The sequence below is a fragment of the Fopius arisanus genome, unplaced genomic scaffold (assembly GCF_000806365.1).
Source record: "Fopius arisanus strain USDA-PBARC FA_bdor unplaced genomic scaffold, ASM80636v1 scaffold00015, whole genome shotgun sequence".
NCBI classification, from domain to species: Eukaryota; Metazoa; Arthropoda; class Insecta; order Hymenoptera; family Braconidae; genus Fopius; species Fopius arisanus.
The window spans coordinates 1,411,099-1,427,747 of NW_011887754.1; the positions used below are offsets into that span (position 1 = coordinate 1,411,099).

At 38.2% G+C, this 16,649-nt stretch overlaps 3 protein-coding genes across 4 annotated transcripts; 1 reads left to right on the plus strand and 2 right to left on the minus strand.

Annotated features, from left to right (window-relative positions):
• Positions 1-449: 449 nt before the first annotated feature.
• Positions 450-12,934, plus strand: hrm (hermes). Of its 2 annotated transcripts, XM_011299862.1 has the most exons (6): positions 450-799; positions 908-1,130; positions 9,779-9,991; positions 10,070-10,196; positions 10,265-10,444; positions 10,513-12,934. In XM_011299862.1, the coding sequence occupies exons 2-6, from the start codon at positions 989-991 to the stop codon at positions 11,696-11,698; spliced, it is 1,848 nt and encodes a 615-aa protein (XP_011298164.1). In that variant the 5' UTR covers positions 450-799; positions 908-988; the 3' UTR covers positions 11,699-12,934. The 2 variants fall into 2 exon arrangements, with proteins under 2 accessions (XP_011298164.1, XP_011298163.1); XM_011299861.1 differs by having other exon boundaries at positions 450-1,130.
• Positions 12,500-13,996, minus strand: LOC105263576 (UPF0547 protein C16orf87 homolog). Its single transcript, XM_011299860.1, has 3 exons — positions 13,928-13,996; positions 13,672-13,857; positions 12,500-13,576 (listed from the first exon to the last, which is right to left on the minus strand). The coding sequence occupies exons 1-3, from the start codon at positions 13,982-13,984 to the stop codon at positions 13,346-13,348; spliced, it is 474 nt and encodes a 157-aa protein (XP_011298162.1). The 5' UTR covers positions 13,985-13,996; the 3' UTR covers positions 12,500-13,345.
• Positions 13,997-14,192: 196 nt separating this feature from the next.
• Tsp2A (tetraspanin 2A) lies at positions 14,193-15,701 on the minus strand. The gene is made up of 5 exons (XM_011299863.1): positions 15,598-15,701; positions 15,219-15,416; positions 14,962-15,138; positions 14,658-14,843; positions 14,193-14,355 (listed from the first exon to the last, which is right to left on the minus strand). Exons 1-5 carry the CDS (start codon positions 15,685-15,687, stop codon positions 14,278-14,280), a joined length of 729 nt encoding a protein of 242 aa, XP_011298165.1. The 5' UTR covers positions 15,688-15,701; the 3' UTR covers positions 14,193-14,277.
• Positions 15,702-16,649: the final 948 nt, after the last annotated feature.

Consider the following 16,649-nt stretch of genomic DNA (forward strand, 5'->3'; position numbering starts at 1 on the left):
CATGAACATGACGCGGAAATTCAATCCATTCAGCATCGAATGACAATTCGCATCCGCCAAATGAAAAAATTTTCCGCTTCTCGATTTCATCTGCATTAACGTATCAATGTCATGAAATATTCCTGAAAAATTCTGGGGATCGAATAACCCAATACTAATAGCTATAATTTTGGTTTCCACAATTTTTTTTTATAAACAAAACCCTCACTTTTTTTGTGTACTTTTTTTTTATGTACTGAAGATGAAATTGTTCAAATAAAAATTTTTAAGTTGAAGTGAAGGTAATGAAATTTATAATAAAAAAAACAGTGGTACAGGCATATGCTAGTGTTTGTGGTGGTGGCGGGAGAGGGGCGAGAGGGGAGAGGTGGAGGAGTGAATGGTGGGGGAAAGGGTTCTCGCCCCCACGGGTGGCCAGTCAGCTGATCGGGTGTTCCGTGATCCTCAGTGCGCCACAGCTCCGTTTGCTGTGCACCACGCGCGCAAGAAAGACATTCTTTTTTTTTTCAAAAAATCATTGACACTGGCTAAAAAAAGAAAAAATCCAACACCAACACCAGCCAAGATTTTTCTCCGGTGGAAGTGACGCGTCAACTGGACTTTATCACATCGTAACAAAGAAAAATCCCTCGAAATAAATCGTTCCTGCGCAGTGAATGCACCAACGGTATATCGGAGCATTTCATTGTCGGCACGTCGACCGGAAGTTTTGAAATAAGGATTTCAAGCCCTTGGATTTTGAGAATACCGGGTCTATGTACAGTCCGGGGCGTTCGTGTTGCCATCAAAGGAGAAAAAGGTGCGAGAGCTGCCCCAAGGAGTCTATGAACTCCGAGGAAGCTAATGACGACGATTGGATTCAATATCAATGCCAATATTGAAGGGAATAATTCATATTATTTTTTAGATTGTTTTTTTAAATCTTTTGTTTCGGGGAGTTTGTTGTTTTACTGTTGTTCGCGCTGGTGTAGCTATTTTTCGTTGAAACATGCTGAATGAGGAGAAGGATCTCGATAATGGAATCAACATCAAGTTTGGGAAGGATAAGGATGGCAAGGGCCAGTACACAGCTATTTCTAAAAAGGATCCCAAGAGGAAGAAGGAGCTCAACGGGAATGCCAAAGTAACAGGTATTTTTATCCAAACATCCTATTGGAATTTTCTCATATTTTCTTCATCTCTTCACATCAATCTATTTATTATTTTCTATCGTTCAACTCGTATATCCGGAATTATTCGATTCGCTTGTTTACGAAAATCAACTCTTTGTGTCATCACGCGTTTCATTCCCACTTGTTTATACATTTTCCTCGAGCCAAGTTCATTTCATCGATCATAAACTCACCAGTCAGTAATGATAAGCGGATAAAGCAGTTTGATTGGCTTTTATCCAAGGCAATCTGGCAATGGAAGACCGAAAAATCCCGGGGATACTCGTACTCATGTCTGACAAAACATGTGCTTGAAAAATTGATAGCAATTTGATAATACATTATGTAATTAACTGAATCGATCGATCTGCTGATGTTTCGCCACTTGACTTATTTCAAAATTCATTTGCACATTTTTTTGTCTGTACAGAGAGAAAAATTATTTCACTTCAAAATATTATTTATGTGTGCCGATAAAAAAAGTTGAAAATTCATGAATTATTGGGCGAGTGAAAGGAATAGATTACTTAAGCGGATAGAATTTCTGTGATCACAGCGAAAAATTCCAGGACAATCCGGATTTCCTGGAGAAGATTTCACAATTATTGTGATCTCTCCTCCATTGAAATTCACTAGCTCCAGAAATTTTGTGAAATTATTGTTCTTTCACTGGCAAAACATGCAATCTCTCATGTCATAGCGTTATCAAACCGGAATTATCCTCAATTCCGGATAATGTCCCAATAAATCTCAGGACTTGCACCTCCCATTGGATCAATTAAATCGAGAAGGTAAAATTGCCCTCCCCATGGAAATATACCCATAAATTATATTATACACTTGCAAATATATTCACTTACATAAAAAAAAAATTGCCTCCACCCAGGGAATTTTCTGGTGTAATGTATGTAATTGTTTCTGTTTGAAATGTGTGGGTTCTCATGCAGTGGGTGAATTAGCGAGGCAAAAGTAATGATTTTTCACTCTCTGCTCGTCTATTTTTTTTCCATGGGGGATCCAAGGTCGTGTCAGGGTTCATCGACCTTTTGTGGAGCCAGTCTGCCCCACCCCTCGGTGGGTCGTCCGTCGTTCGGGGTAACAACCCACCGAGTTATCATCTCCGAGGGGTTGAAATATCGAATGCTCAAACGTGTGTTTCCGCGCAAACTCGATCCACGCCACCTAACGCTCCAATTTGCTAAATCGAGAATCGGGTAAACCATAAAAATACGAAAAGAAAAAAAAACAATCCGCAATCACCTGCAGTGCACACAGAAAAATGCAGTGAAAAGCATTTTTAGACAGAGTTGATATGTTTCATCCATTTCCGGTTATTTCAACCGACTCTCATTTTTTTAATATTATTCAAATGAATGGTGTAGATAAAAAATGTTGACAAAGATGGAGTGAAATGGTTCTTTTTATCTATTCCTTTATTCAAATAATATTTAATATTGCACACTGAGAATAAATTCGTTTAAATGGTTTATGAGTTTGGATTGCGTGTTTCATCCATAAAAAAAGCTGTTCGTCCGGTTTTTTGGAAGAGTCAGAAATTAAGGAGAACGTATAAACCATTAGTCCACAACTTTTCTTGATGAGAAAGTAATATTTCTCAATTTTTCCAGAATACATAAAAAAATAATAATGAAATCCCACAACTTATTACCAATAATAAAAATAGACCGAACATCGATGATTGATTATTGCTGTTATACAGATATTTAATTATCACATTAATTTTGAAATCTAGTTTATGGAAAAAATCGTGAACTATATTCCTGTCCTTGCTGCATTGGTAATGGACGTAGTCCGTGAAAGAGGTATTTTCTCCTTGAATTTTTCAGTGACAAACACTTTGTCGCCTTTTTTCGGAAGGTCTGTGTCGTTCGATATCCCAGAAATAACGATCCGTCCGCCCTAGCTAGACCCCTTCCTCCATAACATGTACATTCGAGAGAATATCAAATTTAACGAGAGAAAATAACAATGGACATGAAATTGCACACATCAGCGACGATAAATACTCCCGGAATAGAAAGCAAATGGTTTGGATTGATTGAGTGAAGTCAATGGAGAGAGATTCATTTCGATCATTGACCCAAATACCAAAATGCACTATTGCCATTTTTCTAGCTATTTTTTTATTTCAACTCGGATGAATTGATAAATTCCATTTTCTGGGAGGGATTTTGAAAATCAGGTGAGTGGGATGGATGGACGTGCATCAGAATATTTTCATTTGGTTTTTTCGAGTGAACTCGAGTGATTTATCCTGTACCCCATTGAGATTCCCTTTTTCCTGGGTTGAATAAATATCGACTGCGTGATTATGCCACATCGACCTGCCCCGATACTCGGATATTCAATTAAAGCTGAGGGCCGAGAGTTCCCAAGTATCCGAAAAATTGGAGTCTTAATTAAATGCCAGAGGGAAATGGTTATTTAGTCTTTTAAAAAATTCCTCGACAGCTCTCAAGGATTGAATATCATCATCAGAATAAATATGGATGTAAAACTCAAATACCGGAAATCGAGAGCCCTTTTGAATTTGATTATTATTTTTTGTACTCTTTTTTTTTATTATTCACATTTTTCGCGTGGATCGATGCTAGCCTCGGATGCAATGTTGCCTTCAACTTTAACACGGATCCAGAATACCCCTTCGCAACAGTAATTACAGCAAATATATAGACCGGAATTAATACTGAGAACATAATTGATTTAGAGCACAGGTACAGAGGAAAAATCCGTGAGATTTAATGGGAAATTCTGGAAATAATGTGAATAGTAAAAAAATAAAGAAGAGTAATTAATTAATATTTTATATTCCTCAGAGTTAAAAATGGATCATCATTTTTTTACCAAGGTTCAGTTAATGAAAAAATAATCTACCGGTAGAAGACACATGTAAATTCCACTTCATTAGTATTGTATTCATGCCTGAGTCCCACAGCACGAACGAGGACACCCTCGAGGTGATCTTGACCCCCTTGGTCTTCGGAAAATGTCCACTAGGTCTTGTGTGCATGATCCAGGAACAGCGACCTCCAAAAATAATGAAAACATTTACTTTGAATCCGGTCGGCAGATATTTCCGCCAAAAGTCTGACGAAAATTGTGGAATATCTCGCCGAAATGACAAGTGCAATGTTCTCTTATCGTTATCACCTTGGAATACCCGCGGCTCATGAATTTATCCAGAAAACGTTGGATTCGCATGTTCGAGTGGTGAAAATTCGCTTGAAAATATCTGGAATCGAAGCTTGGCAGCCTTCCATTGGCCATTGCGTCATTCACCAGATACTGCCCTCGAATATCTCACTCGAAATATCACTGGGAGCTGCCCCATGACGTCCCCAACATCCGCTCGTTTCTACAGACGATCCATTGTACATTTTCCAGGAAGAAATCGTCCCAAGACCCTTTTAAAAATCCAACATCCATGTTTTTTATCTATTTTTCTAGCCAATTATCGATGGGATTGACTTGCGTTAAAAAAAAATAGACGAGAGAAGACTCTGAAACGTTTGGTAAATTTTTGGGTCTGTCCCCAGAAGAATATGATAAAGTTACGTAATTTTTCTGGGCATTAAAATCGAATCAGAATTTAACGAATAATGCCCAAGAATTGTTACGTAACATTTCGTTAATTTAACGTGTTTCTCCGGATAATTTTTTATTGAATAGGTAATTTTAACGACTTATTCTCCACGTGAATAGCAAAATGAGCAAATGCTGGTGTACCGATCTCATCGGCAAAAGCCGTTACACATTGTCTCGATTTTCTAACAAAGTGGGTACCATGTTAACACAAGACATTGGTCGAGGCGTTAAATGGCCCGGAGTGTGAGCAACCGGTTTTACAAACTGTTGGTAGCAGCAAGGACGTATCACTCTATCGAAATTTACGGCAAAGCTTCGAGGAACAATAAATCGGTTGTTTTTCCAATTATATTTCTCCATTGTTGTTGAATGATGCAATAATGCGAATATTGTATTATCGATGACTAGGTGCAGGAATAATAATTTTTACTCCTTCAAAAAAAACATCCATGCCCATGTCCAAGCATCGCAGGCTCGAAAAATCTCCATTGACATCCAAATTTTATTTTCTTTTAAATATCTCGTGTCAACAGGATCAATTACTGTGTCGCGGATGGAAGTTGATCCACGTGTCATCGTTCACAAAGGGGAAAATCATTTGGCAAGACTAAACCGTTATTTTAAATTCCTCCCACTCTGGATTTAGCGGCGTGATTAATCTCGTATGTACACGTATGTCTAAGCTGTTTAGATACCAATCGGTGAGCCAGAGTAATTCCCGCACACGAGAGGATCAATAAGATAATTTTTTTATGTCTTCAGAACCGTTTATGGCATTTTATTAAAAATATTCCGGATAAATATGATTTTGTTTTAAAATAAAATCTGTGTTGAGTATTTATTCATTGAAATCCAACATATCCATGAACCTGAGGCTGAACTATAAGTCAACCAGACACAATGTCTCCACTAATAACTCTTGGCATCACAAAGCGATCTGATTCATGATTAACTGTATGGCTTACGCAATTTATCGCCACTGAATTCTACGTGTGGATTATAAATTATTCACATCCCTAGGGAATTTTCTCCTGATATTGACATCAGGATATCCCGGTGGTTCATATCACCTCACGGAGGTGCACTGGGGATGATATATCCTTCACACCTGGTGCACTCCATTGACTCGACTCCTCACTCAACAGCTTCTTCTGCTTTTTCCTCTTGACAAAACAGAGATTTTTCTGGCACTTTAATCATCAAGTTCTTTAAAAAAAAAATCACTGCACCCATTTATCGGTCTCATTAAAAAAGAAATTGGTACACACGAGGATCCGAGATTATTTACGATTTTTACGATTTTTCCGAATTTTATATTTCAAATCCGTATTGTTTATATTGTTATATTTTTAATCATATTGTTCAGACGAATGTGCAAGGACTTAATGCAACATTTTATTCCTAAACTGCTCGATACCCATTTATTCAGCTGTAAACGAAATGAATTATGATAGCCGCTAATATCTTCACAGAGGTTTCTTCAATTGATGCTAGGAAAACAAGGCCAAATGATATAATTGCTGTAGACTCACTTAAACGAAATTGGGAGTCATGCTGGTTTCAATTATTCACTCCCGGTGTCCTCACTCTAATTACGACCAATGACGTGAATGTTATATTAACTTGAGTTCCTCTATCAAATATTTCCAGGGGAAGAAAGATTTCTTTTCATCAAGGATGTTCTGCATCCTCTTCGGCAAAATTCACGTTTTTTTTACTTTTCCGAAACCTTTCATCTTTATCTGATCAAGACAATTAAATGTTCTCTGGTATTAATGTTTATGACTTGAGAATGTTTTATGAGTAAAAACCCTCGTTTTCTCTCACTCCATCCGAAATTCCTGTGGAGTGACTCCAGGAATGACTCAACAGTGGAAATTTCCTTCATAAAATATCGGAACGTATCCCCTTATCCAGACTTTCCATTCTCTCTCGTGGGATACAGACGGAGAAAATCAAATGACTGAACGAGATTTAAACAATGTATTATTAGACGCAACAGAATTCCTTTCATATTCGGAGCTGTGGAAAAATAACTGACGTGTTCTTGGCGAACAAAGACAGCTCTCCGGTTTTTTACGATTTTTTTCATGATTAAGTCATCAGAGATTCTGGAAAATGGACTAAGTCATCAAAAATGAGAGATTAATCTGCATGAGTTTGCTTCGTAGGGAGTTTCATTCATTGTTTGCCATGAGATAAACTCAATAAGTGTTTGTTAATCCTGTTTACTGGCCATTGAATGACTGATGTTGCCAAGTAACAGGCGTAGACCTATAAGTGCCAATGATGTGGACATGAATGACGTGTTTTCAGACAGAGCAAAGAGATCAGAATAAAGACTGGCAATAGACTGGTAATTGTGACGTCAGGATGACCAATCGTCTCCATGCAGTCTAGATCAGACATTCACCCGCGGTCATAACTGTCCAGGTGCCAATATCGATACGATATTTATGATATTAAACCCGAAAGGTTACTTGTGTTAAAGAAATTGAAAATATAATTATCTTTTGCAATCTTTAAAATCGTTCTCCATTTTTTGGATTCTTTTCGAATTGACCGCAATATTCCCTGGACTCAATTCTCATAGAATTTTTTTTGAGCAATTGATGTGAAGTTCTCCACACGTCAATACCTTCACTTATTGATCCGTAATTTTCCATCACCTTAATTGCCCTTTCGATCGTGAAACTCAAAATTCTAGTGTCTAAAACCCTCATAAATCCGAGGTAATGAAATTTCTCTTATCACTCTTTCTACTTCTTCTGATTGCATTTCTCGGCGTTGTCTACCTCTTCCACGAGAATCAAAACTCTAACCCGGATGTTCGAAAATACGTATCAACTCACAACCCTCATAACCCAGTTCCTCCCCTGAAATACCCACTAAGTTCAACCCTGAACTCAGAATACAGGGAATCCTGTGAGTTCCTAGAGGCGGAAGGATTCGGTGTTCACTCTGATACCCCGAAATCCTCAGAAAATTCCAAGTCCCGTCCAGGACATTCACTACCTCGAGGATGTGACAGCCCCAATAATCCAAATGGAAGAGGTAAATGTCGGAGTTCTCTCAAACCATCACCGAGAAGAAGTAAAAGCCCAACGATTATTTCTAAAAAAAATCAAGTCCTCGACCTCAAAGAATACCTTCAACCCCCAGATTTTCGGCGACCCTCACCCTCAACCAATGAAGAAAGAACGAGCCACGATAACTCTCACCGCAATTGCAAAATCTTCATAAAAGTATCGACTTCCCCTCGAGATTCAGTAAACAGTCGAGGATGAATAATTTACAATTGAATTAATTAATTAAATTTTTTTTTATTGACTTGACCTGAAAAAATGTCGCGGAGGTGCAGGTCTTGTGAACCCGTCAATCACGAGTCATCCCCAGGGAATTCAAAAAACTCGGAGAGCCTTTCACTCTCCAGACTGACAAGATGTCGAAGGATATCTCAAAAAGCCGCCATGTTCTGCAGGACAAACACCAAAGACATCTACGAGAAGTTGATCCTCCAAACTTACCAAAAAAATAAACAACTGCTGGATGACGTTGGATTGGGACTCTTGGTAGCATTTATTCTCTGGATGATGTACAGAGAGTTTTGCCTCTGCTTCACTGGCTTCCTCTGGAGTACAGCTTCCAAGGGGATGGGAATATTCGGATGCGCTGTGGTGCTGATGATTCTCCTGAAAAAAACCGATAGCTCCGAGGATTTAGTCCCGAGCCCGTCGGCACCTCCTGAAGAATTGAGTGAACAGACAGGGAGTGAAAATAACCGGAAGAATCGAGATGATAGGAATTCTCCAGAGGGCTGGAATTTACAAGATGATAGCGGAACATCTGCTAGGAGAGACAGGAGGCGGAGAGATAGACGGCGTCAAGATTGACGTGTTCAATCGAGGATGGAGAACATTATCATTTGGCATTGAACCTTAAGACGATAACACGCGCTTTAAAATGATTTGATGAAAGTCTTATCAGTTCTATTGGAAATTACATAAATTAATGATCTTATTATTAATGAACATTCCTTTCCATCATGATCGAATGCTGTAATTGCTGTAATTAATGCAGCGAAATTGACGAGTGGAATATAAAAAATAAAATAGATCCAAAAAAAATTAATTGAATTCCAATCAATTAATTGAATTCCTATCACTGAAAATCAATTTCACACGTAAACCGGACTCCATACTTTTCTTGGTGATTCATTTGAAAAAAATTTCGTATGTTCTTGAGAAGCAATAAGAATATCAATTAATTTTTTAGTGGCAATAATTACTGAGTGTTTGTTTTACATTGCAACTGATATAATCACCTTCAAGCGTTATTTCATTGTGATAATTGAGGTTTATTGAGAATTCCTCGGAAGCTGCGTCACTGGAGTAAAATAGATGTGTTGGGAATTGAAAAAAATATTGACAAATAAAATATTGGCGGTTTCTCTATTCCATGTGTTTTATCTGGCGACCGTAAACGGTTATCTCTCCTTATCACCATGATAGCCGTTCCAAGAGACAGCCACAGGTTTCGCTGATTCCAGAGAAAAATCTATTCCAAATAATTCACCATCGATTTATAATTCGTTGTTTAATTATGAATTATAAGGAGAATCTGGGGCAATCGTGATTACGATGCAAACGTAACTCGTTTCCATGAGGGGAACAATTGCTCAAGTATCCGATTAGTTTCAATTACCTTCTGCAATCGATGTGGGTTATCACACCTTTTTCGCGATAAATCAGACATTCTGCAAATTCAGTTTTTTTTTTTTACTTTCGTACAGAGAAAGTAGTACAGATTGTTTATCTGGCCTCTGCGAGAAATTCCGATAACAAATTTCTGCATTCGAATCGATAACTCAAAAAATCGACATCCAAATAAATTTATTTATACCTGGAAATATTAATTTTGTTATTATTCCGATTAGGATCGAATTGGAGAATGATTGCATGATTTATATTTTTAAAAATGAAAGGTGAAGATAAAGACAAGGCGACATTTTTTTTTTTCAGTAAAAGATGATAAAGGGGCGGGTGAGCTAGTGCCACCAGATGGGGGCTGGGGTTGGCTGGTCCTGATAGCAGCTGTGATGGTGAATGTCCTCATCCCAGGAACGATAAAGTCCTTTGGTGTTCTCTTCGTCGAGTTCCTGGAGGTGTTTGATGCATCACCAGCAGCAGCAGCATGGATACCAGCCCTCTGCTACTTCCTCTACAGCTCCCTCGGTATAAACAGCCTAAATAATCACTGTGATTGGAATTAAACGTCGTTGGAGATTTATTAGAGGGTTCATTTCCTTTCAGGTCCACTGTCAAGTGTTCTCTCTGTCAAGTACTCGTACAGAACAGTGACCCTCATCGGTGGAACTTTTGCTGCTGTTGGAATGATGCTCAGTTACTTTGCCAATTCTGTTTTGTTTCTGTGTGTTAGGTAATGATAATCATTGATTGCAGGTAATTGGCGATTTTTCGTAAATTTCACTCATTTTTTTTTTATAGTTATGGGACTTTTGTGGGAATTGGAGCTGGTTTATCCTTTCCACCCACTGTCTACATCGTCACTTCATACTTTCTCAGGCTGAGGGGCCTTGCCAATGGGCTCTGTATGTCTGGCAGTGCCTTGGGATCCATTTTTCTACCGCCCCTGTTGGCTTATCTGTTGAATGAATTTGGATACAGGTAATGTCGATGGATATTTATTCACATGAAAAAAAAAGTAACAACAAAATATTATTTTTTTTTTCCAGGGGAGCAGTCCTAATAATGGGGGGAATAACCCTGAACGTCTGGGCGAGTGCTCTTCTGTATGATCCAGTGGAGAAGCACATGAAGTGGATACCAGCGAGCTCGGATCCCGATGACGAGGAGATTCCAAGCGTTCCCATCAGTGTCACATCTCCAGAGCCCGAAAAGAAGCCCAACAACGCCCTCATAATCGCCAACTCTGAGAAATCCAATCCAATAGTTCCAAAGAGTGCATCGAGCGTGGCCCTGGAGAACTACAGGAACACCCCAGCCCAGGGTCGAACGAGGAAGATAAGCATGCCAACTGGTCGTGAGATATCATCCCAGATGCACAGTACTCCAGCCCTCCATGCAGTACCAGAGAGAGGTGTTGCCAGAAGACGACCAGCAGCTAGATCTCCCAGCACATCGTCCTTCAATTACATCAGCACACCTTACCACGGTAGCACCCTGTCAGCTCTCAATCCAGAGTACGCCTCCACTCTCACCCTCAACGCATTATCGAATACATTCAGAAAATCACCAGCCAAGACTGTCCAGCAGCCCAAGGTGGAAACCCCCAAGTTCTTCGACGTCAGTCTCCTCAGGGACCCCATTTACCTCGTCATCTTGATATCCAACAGTACAAATGCTGTCAGCTACACGAATTTCGTTATTCTCTTGCCTGTCTACGCAATCAGCATTGGCTTTGATAAATCTGCTGCTGGATATCTCCTGTCTCTCGTCTCGATTTTCGATCTCGTGGGAAGAATCGGTGGATCTGCCCTCTCAGACACCAAATTAATTCCCAAACATTGGTATTTCGTGGGAGGACTCCTTGTCTCTGGTGTCTCCCTGGCAATTTTACCGATTGGAAAGAGCTATGGGTATGTGTCACTCTGGTGCTCTGTCTTTGGGCTCTCGTCTGGCATTTATGTGGGTGTCACTGCTGTCATCATGGCTGACATGCTGGGGACTGAGAAGCTGACGTCTTCCTATGGGATCTCACTATTTGTTAATGGACTGCTGCAGCTCGTGGGTCCGCCCATCTGTGGCATAATCTTCGAGCAGATAAACGATTATGCACCCATTTTTAGCTCCCTCGGTATTATTCTCGTGGCTGGAGCCTCTCTCTGGGCTTTTATGCCTTATCTCAGACGAAAACAGGCCATTGACCAGGGGGATAAGGCGGGGGTTTCTAAGGTTTGAGGGGGGACACGTTGAGAGAGCAGTTTTGTGGTTTCTTGGGTGATTCAGTCAATGAGAAAGGGTTAAAGGATTATAAATCGAATGAACTGAGAATTACAAAGAAGTCCATTGATCCATTAATCCATTGACCCTCGACTTCTTCGTTATTGAATTGCTTTTTTTTGAGAGGGGGGGTTACTTTCTGGGAACTGGTGGGTGAGTGTTTTGGAGGAGTTATCGAAACCATGAAATATATTCTTTGGGTGAAATATTCGATTGTTTCGATAATAAATCACTTTAGGAAGTAATTTTCATTGGTAATTTATCCAGATACGAGAACGTCTTTTACGTAATAATGAGCAAATATGTTCGATTTATGGAGGAAATTGATAAATTGCTCACGACGTATGTCCTCACTGCCGTCAGCCAGCCTGAGTACGAAATCCAGTATATCTTCCTTTCTCAGCCATTGCATTTTTATATAGACGAATTTTTTCTTTCTTATTTTTCGCTAGAACTAATTGTGTATAATCTGTGGATAAATGTGGAGATCATTGAGATCATTGAGATGTATTAGATAACACTTCAAAGTCTTTGAGGGATAACAGAGAAGGGGTGAAGTGAAAAAATAATGTCTTGCCTTATTAATAATTAATAAAAATGCTATCTAGAGGAGCACATGCGAAGGCAGTACTCGATACTGGATTTAAATGAAACAAATGTTAGGAAAGTACTTATATTATAGCACAAAGTACTACTGTATAATTAAAATCTGACTTTTGTAAATCTATATTTCCTTACGATTGAGATATCATGAAAATATGAGGTTTCATAAACAATTTTAATCCCTTCGACGTGTTACAATATGTCCATACATGAATGAAAGTATGTTAATGTGTAATTAATTAGGGATATTCTGTTTCAAATGAATGGACCAAGTCGAAGGCGATACATAACACTTTAAGGTCCTTTGGTTCGATTATCAATATTTTTATTTAATCAGTTCAATGACTATATAGGCTATTGATCGAATGGATTTATTAATAAATGATCAAGTATTTTTTGTTTGATGATGCCCATCTCGCTGTGGTGCAGAATATAAACTGCAGTATTTTGTAGAATTATTTTTTAACATCTGTCATTGAAATTAAACGAGATAAATATTATTTAATACTAATCCATCATCCTCCAGCAATTTGTTCGAGTGGTGATAATTCGAGGGTTTATTCCGAGAATAAACGTATATAAGACAATTCACATCGGTTATGACTATTTTCATTATCCATCACTGCTCCAATTCTCAAATAATCCTCAAGTGGAAGGAAAAGATTAATTGACGAATGAAATTAATTGGAATATTATCGCAGACAAGCTGAATAATTATAAAATTATCAATTGAATTATCGGTGAATAGTCAGTAAGAAAATCGTGGAGCAAATGTCCGCTGACGATTGGATAATCACAGTAATATTGAGATCAATATTTTTTTTTTATCGAATGTCATTCAATTCGAATAAACATTGCACTTAATCACGATTTTTTTTTCATTTTGCTATCGACATGGCACACGATTAACTCCATCACTACGAGCACCTCCCAGTGGTTACTATAAAATTGATGAGTTTCAGGGTCACTTCACAGTATTATCGAGTCATTTCCCCTGATTAATCACATTGGTTTCCAGGCAACGGTGCCCATTTTCTTATTTAATTCCTGAAGGATCAGGGAACACGTGAGCTGTTTCTCGGGTGATAAATTACTCACACCTTCAGTCTCATCCTCGTCGTCACCTAAACCGCCACTCCCTGATGGTCTTCCCTTTGGCTTTCCCTTACGCTTTCTTTTTTTATTCAACTGCCTGCAATCGTTGTCTGAACCAGCCTCTGCTGCTCTTCGAATCTATTATTACGAGAATAAATCATTTGACATTCATAAGAACTTGGGATATCATGAATCAAACGGAATATTTCCTGGAAAAAAAATATAAAATATACCTTCGCACTTTTTCGTGTTTGTTTATCAAACTCTAAAGCATCGTAGTAATTAATTCGTCGTTTAATTCTATTTGTTCTACGTGTTTTCATGACTCCACTGTCAGGACTTGGCGGACTCTTCATTGAATTACGACGGGCATTGAAGAAAGAGTGACCACAGGGACACGCCTTGCACGCCACTGGTACCTTAATTTAATTAATTCATCCGAATTATATTGATTTACATGTAATAATAACAATTTTTTACTTTATTTACCTGTTGCTCACACTTTGGACACCCTTTACTTATTGTTTTTGTCTTCGCCATTTTCATTCTGACGTCATTGCTAACATTTGAGGTTATCAATTTTTTTTTTTTCATTTTGAATTGTCATGAGAACCGATCCAAATGATCGAGAGTGCGCGAAATTTGAAAAAAATCGTAATTACTCATGCGAAATACTGGAATTATTCCCAATGAGTACTTTATCTGATTTTTTTTTTATTGAGGTGTAATGAAGGTAATAATTAACTCTGATGCATTTCATAGAAAACAAATATGTATTCTGAATAATTTGACACTTAAATAATGATTGAATGTCGGGATTAAAATGATGTAGAATATTTTTAACGCTTAAAAATAGCTGCCTCGTCTTCTTTCTGTCTCGCCTGTATGAGGATTAACGAGAGAACGGCTTGAATTACCTGGAATCAAAAAAAATATTTTCTAAAGTATTTTCAATTATTCTTCCAAAAAAATGGACTGATCTCTTTTTTTATCGTAATTTATTTACAATGAGATTCCATGCGTCGAAAATATTTTATCGTAATTACGTGAAATTCAAATCACGTAATCTTCGATATTTCAGAGAACGATGCACGCTGGAGAATTCTCCATCGAGAATTCCTGTGAATTTTTACAAAAATTTTGTGAGAATCACGAAAAATGATTGTTACCAGTGGAATTTCTGTAAATAATTTTTCTCCTGAATTAATTGAGCACTCACATGGAGTAGACAGAGAGCGAGTGAAATTCCAGCTAACCAGCCAGATCTACCCTCGAGGAACCACGAGAGTTCGTCAACGCAACCATGGAAAAATGCATTTCCGGTAACAGAATCCCTGCACTCAGAGGGCAATGGTTTATAGAGATTGAGATAGTCCATGGGGCCATCAGAACCGCAACAGCCAATCTGCAACGAGCGAACAAAATCCCCAAAGAAATCAGGAAAATTCCATGATTGATTAATTTGTGACTGATTGACTCAGAATTAATCTCTTTAATAAATTATTTAATCAATTAATACGCACCCCCTCTTGGATCATTCTGAGGATCATTCCTGGTTTCTCATACTGCGAATTAATGATTAACGTTGTCATTGATCTACGAATCAGTGGTTGAATGTCGCTGTCGTAGGTCGAGAAATCCAAAAGAACTGCAGTTCCTGCTAGACCGAGGCAAAATCCAAGCATCTGGAGACCGATGTGCTACAGGGGAAACAAAATAAATCTGTCATTCCAAGAGTCACACAAACCAGAGATCTCATCTAAAAAAATATCTGACTCACAATGTAAAGAGCATTAATGTTCTCCATCAGGGCAGCAGCACATCCGAAGAAGGCTACCACCATTACGATAATTGACGCAACAATTAAAATGTAAAGCCCAATGTAGAACTCGTCAATCTCCAGGAATTCCACCCACTCCTGGAATCCAGGATCTGCCCTCATCCAGACAGACACCCCAAACATAGCAGCCCCAAAAATCTAGATATCAAACAAAATAATTTTCATATCTCCACGATATTCTATCGAAAATTTGTGAATTAATTCCTGAAGTAGGAGAAAAAAAATTCTCTTGATTCTCTTCTCGGGATGAATTTGTGGAAATGCCAATTGAGAATCATCTATTGATCAACTGAAGAATCAATGAATCACCTAGACTCACCCATAAAATGGCGTTGAGAGAGAATATCGTGTATTTAACACATCCGATGGATCTCTCAAGCCTCGCAGCTTCAGACCCCTTGAGTGCCATTCCAATCGCTTGATCACTGATCACAAATCAAATATTCACTGTATCTATTGTATCCAAGATGATTTCCCCGAGACAATTGCTCGAGCCGGGACAGGTTGTACCTGCTGTACGAGTACCTGGGTGTCTACTCATATTTTTATCTCAAACAAATATAAGATAAGTTGGATAAGCACGCCCTAAATGCGACACCATTGGAAATGATAGTACAACCCGGAACGTATTGATAATACCCCAGTGGTATCTGGACGTTGTGATTCATATGTGAATTCTTATGCCACATTCTCTATCTTATCGCCTCATCAGTATTTGAAGGAAGTCACTGCGCTGGAGAAGTCATTCATATGTAAAAAGAGTTCCTCAATACTCTATTTCAAACAATTCAATCAAGAGATCAACATCTTCAGCACTAAATCAATTCTATTTATTCAATAAATGGCACTCGTAAATTTATTCCTTCCTTCGATCATTCGTAATCCTGAATAATTAATAATAAAATTAATAGACAGTAAATTGATAATGGTGATAATTAAAAATAATACTCCAATTCAGAATTCTCCTGGAGGATATCCTTTTGAATTCAAAAATCTTGCATCACCTCGATAATATTCCTGTCAACTTTATCGACGATTCCGATTACTTCAAACTGATTAATTAATCATGCATGCAAATCACACTGATTATTCAATCGAACAATCAATTTGCCAGTCCAAATAGCTAATTGGTTGACGCAACATGCATTTTGCATGGGTCTCAACAAGAAACAATAACGATTCATCTTCTCTGGTCTCTTCATTGCAGTAATCCATTAATAAATTTTTAAATAAAATATCAAAAGGACCTGCTGTCACCCTTTATTAAATAATATAAAATATTGAATTCTCCCCGATTCAATATGTAAGAGAAAAAAAATCTAGAATGCCGGTGCCCTTGTGGTATATCACGCAATTCATTACGAATCCACT

Bases quoted from the DNA above. Each gene is read 5' to 3' on its own strand.
- hrm (XM_011299861.1), top strand. From the start codon at position 989: ATGCTGAATGAGGAGAAGGATCTCGATAATGGAATCAACATCAAGTTT. The intron at 10,197-10,264 runs GTAATGATAATC...TTTTTTTTATAG, and splicing joins GTTTTGTTTCTGTGTGTTAG to TTATGGGACTTTTGTGGGAA. The intron at 10,445-10,512 runs GTAATGTCGATG...TTTTTTTTCCAG, and splicing joins TTGAATGAATTTGGATACAG to GGGAGCAGTCCTAATAATGG.
- LOC105263576 (XM_011299860.1), bottom strand. From the start codon at position 13,984: ATGAAAATGGCGAAGACAAAAACAATAAGTAAAGGGTGTCCAAAGTGT. The intron at 13,858-13,927 runs GTAAATAAAGTA...AATTAAATTAAG, and splicing joins GTCCAAAGTGTGAGCAACAG to GTACCAGTGGCGTGCAAGGC. The intron at 13,577-13,671 runs GTATATTTTATA...TCGTAATAATAG, and splicing joins AAACACGAAAAAGTGCGAAG to ATTCGAAGAGCAGCAGAGGC.
- Tsp2A (XM_011299863.1), bottom strand. From the start codon at position 15,687: ATGGCACTCAAGGGGTCTGAAGCTGCGAGGCTTGAGAGATCCATCGGA. The intron at 15,139-15,218 runs GTGAGTCAGATA...TTTCCCCTGTAG, and splicing joins ACATTAATGCTCTTTACATT to CACATCGGTCTCCAGATGCT. The intron at 14,844-14,961 runs GTGCGTATTAAT...CGCTCGTTGCAG, and splicing joins TCAGAATGATCCAAGAGGGG to ATTGGCTGTTGCGGTTCTGA.